Source organism: Miscanthus floridulus, chromosome 9 (assembly GCF_019320115.1).
Source record: "Miscanthus floridulus cultivar M001 chromosome 9, ASM1932011v1, whole genome shotgun sequence".
Classification (NCBI taxonomy): Eukaryota; Viridiplantae; Streptophyta; class Magnoliopsida; order Poales; family Poaceae; genus Miscanthus; species Miscanthus floridulus.
Window position 1 is genome coordinate 70,064,976 of NC_089588.1, and position 4,200 is coordinate 70,069,175.

At 46.0% G+C, this 4,200-nt stretch overlaps 1 protein-coding gene across 1 annotated transcript; it reads right to left on the bottom strand.

Moving 5' to 3' along the window:
- Positions 1-531: 531 nt before the first annotated feature.
- LOC136482110 (uncharacterized) lies at positions 532-3,687 on the bottom strand. The gene is made up of 4 exons (XM_066479357.1): positions 2,962-3,687; positions 2,735-2,885; positions 1,101-1,357; positions 532-971 (listed from the first exon to the last, which is right to left on the bottom strand). The coding sequence occupies exons 1-3, from the start codon at positions 3,093-3,095 to the stop codon at positions 1,340-1,342; spliced, it is 303 nt and encodes a 100-aa protein (XP_066335454.1). The 5' UTR covers positions 3,096-3,687; the 3' UTR covers positions 532-971; positions 1,101-1,339.
- Positions 3,688-4,200: the final 513 nt, after the last annotated feature.

Consider the following 4,200-nt stretch of genomic DNA (forward strand, 5'->3'; position numbering starts at 1 on the left):
CGCGTCCTTCTTGAGATCACCGGAACCACCACGGCTCCGTAGGCGTAGGCGACGAGCGCGTCGCAATCCCTTTGTAGTTCCACGCGATAGAGGCTGTAGAATTTTTTTAGGAATAAATCCCGGTGAGAGACGTGAGTCGAATCCAGGATTCAAACCCACGCCGGCAGCGAACGCACCTGGCTCAGCTAGCCAACCGAACCTAGTTCGGTTCTCTGAACCTAGGAGTGTTATTGTGGAGACAAGGGGCCATGCTAAATGGAGACAAGGAATTTTTTTAGTGTTAAACTGGTTATGACTTAATACATGGGTGCAAGCAAGCAAAGCATGTCCTACTTTCATATATAACTCATAATTTTGACTCAAAACTCATACAGTAATCACCTGAATCAGTAGTGACAAGGAGATACATGAAGGATGAAGCTGCGACACGGGAGAGTAACAATCGAGTTACATACAGTCTTTGAAGGAGGCTCAAATGCACATAATCTTATATCGTAACATAAGGCAAGAACCTGAATAATACGAGAGGTGTTTTAGAGAACCCTGTCTGTTTATCAAACATCAACATGTGAACATTATATTCTCGTCTCAGTTCAGAAAAGAGTAATTCTTCTATAGTTTTGGTGATGTTGCTGCAGCTCAAAGAGGGTATACATGCAAGCACATGTAAGAGCAGAAACTAATGCTGCAAATTTTGAAGATGACTATAGCATTTGTACAAGATAATGGCTTATGGTCAATATATTTGTATAGAAGATCTACAACGAAAGGCAGCAGGAGGACTACAGATATCTGATATCTGCAACTAAAATGACTCTTGCTCAAGCATGTCATAGTTAAGTGTATGTAGATCTCAAATGTATGGAGAGCCGAGGTTGCTCTGGCACCAATTGCAAGAACCAGCCTCCTTTCGCATGCCACCACCAGCATACACTCAACCATTACAACTTCCTTCCGATCTTAGTTTTACCCTACAAAGAGTAAAAAGATAGGATCTCTTAAACTAACTGACAAAACAAAATTACTGTGATAGGATTGTAAGCTTGTCCTTCCATAATATAGCCTCAAACAATGTGTGGAATGACTGACAACATAAGTACCATTCTTGTAGCCGATTAAATCACTCCTTTGGATCTGACCAGTGTTACTGTGTTATTGTCATTGTCTGCAGAATTTTTAGCTGATGACTCATCACATAACTTGCTTCCATCATTGCTTGGAGGAAAGCGTGTAGGGAAATTGCTCATATTGATTGAATTTGAGCATTGCGATGATGGATGTCACTGACATCAAACTGATTGCTTGGCTCTTTCCCGATCGCCATGATTATGTAGATGGCCTAATCGTCAACTCTTGCCTGCAAAATCAAACATTCAGATAAATATACACAATTAGGAGCAAAATTATATGATAGAACATACATGTTCATGGGCTGAAATAGAAACTCCAATATTATCAGGGAGTCATTTAGATAAGCATAAATCAGAATAGAGTCATCGCTGATAATAATTTGACGAAAACTTTGGAAGTAATGACAGTATAGATACTAAAATTAACTACAAATCTAATTAGAGGAAGCACACGGTGTATATCTAATCAGTCCATACATGACAGTTACTTAATTTGGAGGGTTCTTTGTCATGTCAGGAACATGGAATCCTTTGATCATGCACAGTAGGGGAGCTGAGAAGCTGTTAGTAAGTTCAGAGATGTTGGGATGGTGAGCTACCACGACGAAAGAAATGGGGAACAATTATGTTGCGAAAGAAGCTAGACATCCAAGACAATTACAAAAACAGAAATGCTATACAACACACATGTGTTTTAGCACAAAAAACACATGGATTTTTTTTGTCCCTCTCTCCCTCTCTCTTTTCAACTGTAGTCGACGTGACGGAGCGGGTCGCATTACCAGTACGTGTTCCAAGGAGCGGGTCGTCGACGTGACGGAGGCCACTGTCGACTGGTCGTAGCAGTCGACGTGACGTGACGGAGCGGGTCGTAGCAGCAGAGGTAACTGCCGACTGGGAACTTTTTTTTTTGTCCTTGCATAGAAAAAAATTGTTTATTGTGATCTGTGGATCTGTCATCTTGTGATTTGTGATTGTCTAGAGGTAGAAGAAGGCTGGAGGTAGAAGAAGACTGGAGGTAGAAGGAGGATGGAGGCTGTTGGATCTTAATTCTATGATGCAAAAAAATTCATGTGTTGAAATTGCATAAAACACATGGTTGTTGGGTAGACAGACTCTTACAAAAATGATGGCTGAGCTAGAAGCAATCAGCTCTGGGGGCTTGAACATCAGGTAGTGAGATTGGTTTTTTGTTTGGGTCCTAAATTCTTTTTTTTTAATTTATTTGTACCAAAATAACAAGGAATTTATGTTTATGGTACATATATTTGTCTTCAATTAATTCTAAGTATCAATTCCTTCTTAGTTGCAGATGCTTAAGACACAAATATTACGTGTTCACAAATAAAAAGACACAAATATTACCAATTGTAATGCCACCCATTTTAGATGTGGGCACCAAGAAGAGCACCAACCAAAAGCTAGCTCAGCCTATCTATTGATAACAGGAAACAGTGGATATGTACAATAAGATCAGGCCACATCACACCAAGCAGTAAAACATTGCAATAAGCCAACTCGGGAATAGGTTACTATGATGATATTGGGGATCAGCTTCATGATGCAAAGTAATCAAGGGCAAAGTACATGAAACTAGGGCGAACCTTCAGATGTCGTCGGCACCCGCTGCTCGAGAAGACCCCGGAGTGCAGCGAGCACCGTGGCCACCCCGGCGCAGAATCCCGCAGCCTTGTCCCTGAGCTGAGCGAGCGGTGCGTGGATGCACGCAGCGGCGGCGATGACATCTCTGTTACTCTGTAACGATAGAGATGTGGTATGTACAAATCATCTAGAAAGATTGAGAGGAAGAAATACATAAAAAAAAGGATACCTTGTTCCCATTTCATCGAACACATTGGCTTCATTATCCATGGAACCGGCGATGCCACATTGAGTTCTTTGGTCGTTGGCAACGACGAGCACACGGGAACACGAGTGGCGCTGTCCAGCTGTTGTCTTCACCATCGCTGGGTCGGGATCGCGGCAGACTGGTGTCTCCTCTGCCGGCCAGCCCCGCGAGAGCGCCGCCGCCTCCGGCCTGGCGCGTGCACGCTCTCAGCCACCGCCGCCGCGGCGACGTGGCCCCGGCGCGGGCGGGGTCGGCTTCACGACGCGTGCGCGGCCGGCCACCGGGCGCACGATACTCCGGCGGCGCGAGCTTCGTGGGCTCTCGGCGCACAGCGGCTCCACCGGTGCGAGCGGCTGCTCCCCGGCGCGGAGGCCATCAGGCATCAGCTCGTAAGGGCTGCGCAGCTGCGGCGAGGAGGGGTCTCAGGCGGAAGGAGTTGCTCGCGCGGAGGAGCGCGAAGTACGACTAAGCAGTCCTGCGACCCCGGCACAGGCGGGGGCGCGCGAGCGGCGGTCCCAGAGACCCCGGCGCGAGCAGGGGTGCAAGCGTGGCGGCTGCGGCCACCCTGGAGCGGGCGGGGGGCGCAGGCACGGTGGCTGCGGCCACGCCGGCGCGGGCGTGGGGCTCGCAGAGGTCGCAGGGTCAGTAAAGGCCAGAGGGAGGCGGTGGCCCGGCGACGACAGCGAGGAGTCGCTTGCGAATCATGAGCTCGAGAGGAAGGTTCTGGAGACGCCGGCTTCTGTGGCCGTTTCTGCACGCTCGATCAAAATTCGACGGCTGAGAAAAAAGCAGGCTACGTGGCCGAATCAGATGCGCGAGAGTCTGGTGCAACTTTCGTGATGTAAAAGATGTGCTAGTACAGTGGTGCACTGAGGAGTATTTAGTAACCATAAATACTCTTTATTACGAAGGCCAAGTTAGTACAAACTACCATCTAGCAAACTGTTTTAAGCATCAAGGAGTTATGTTTGATTAAGACATGCAAAATTAGGAATAGCTGCCTTTTGTCCTATATTATGCATCAGATGACATTATACAAAATTCAGGGTGCAACAAGTATTACAAAATGCAGGGCAATTGCTATGATAAATTCGTTCTTCTTTTTTATGTATCATTTTTAGAATAATAGACTATGTGGTGTTACATTTTATTAAACATAATATGCAACAGTGCAACAGGAGTGTTTTTTTTTTTTGGAATTTAGTTCACGATTTACATAAT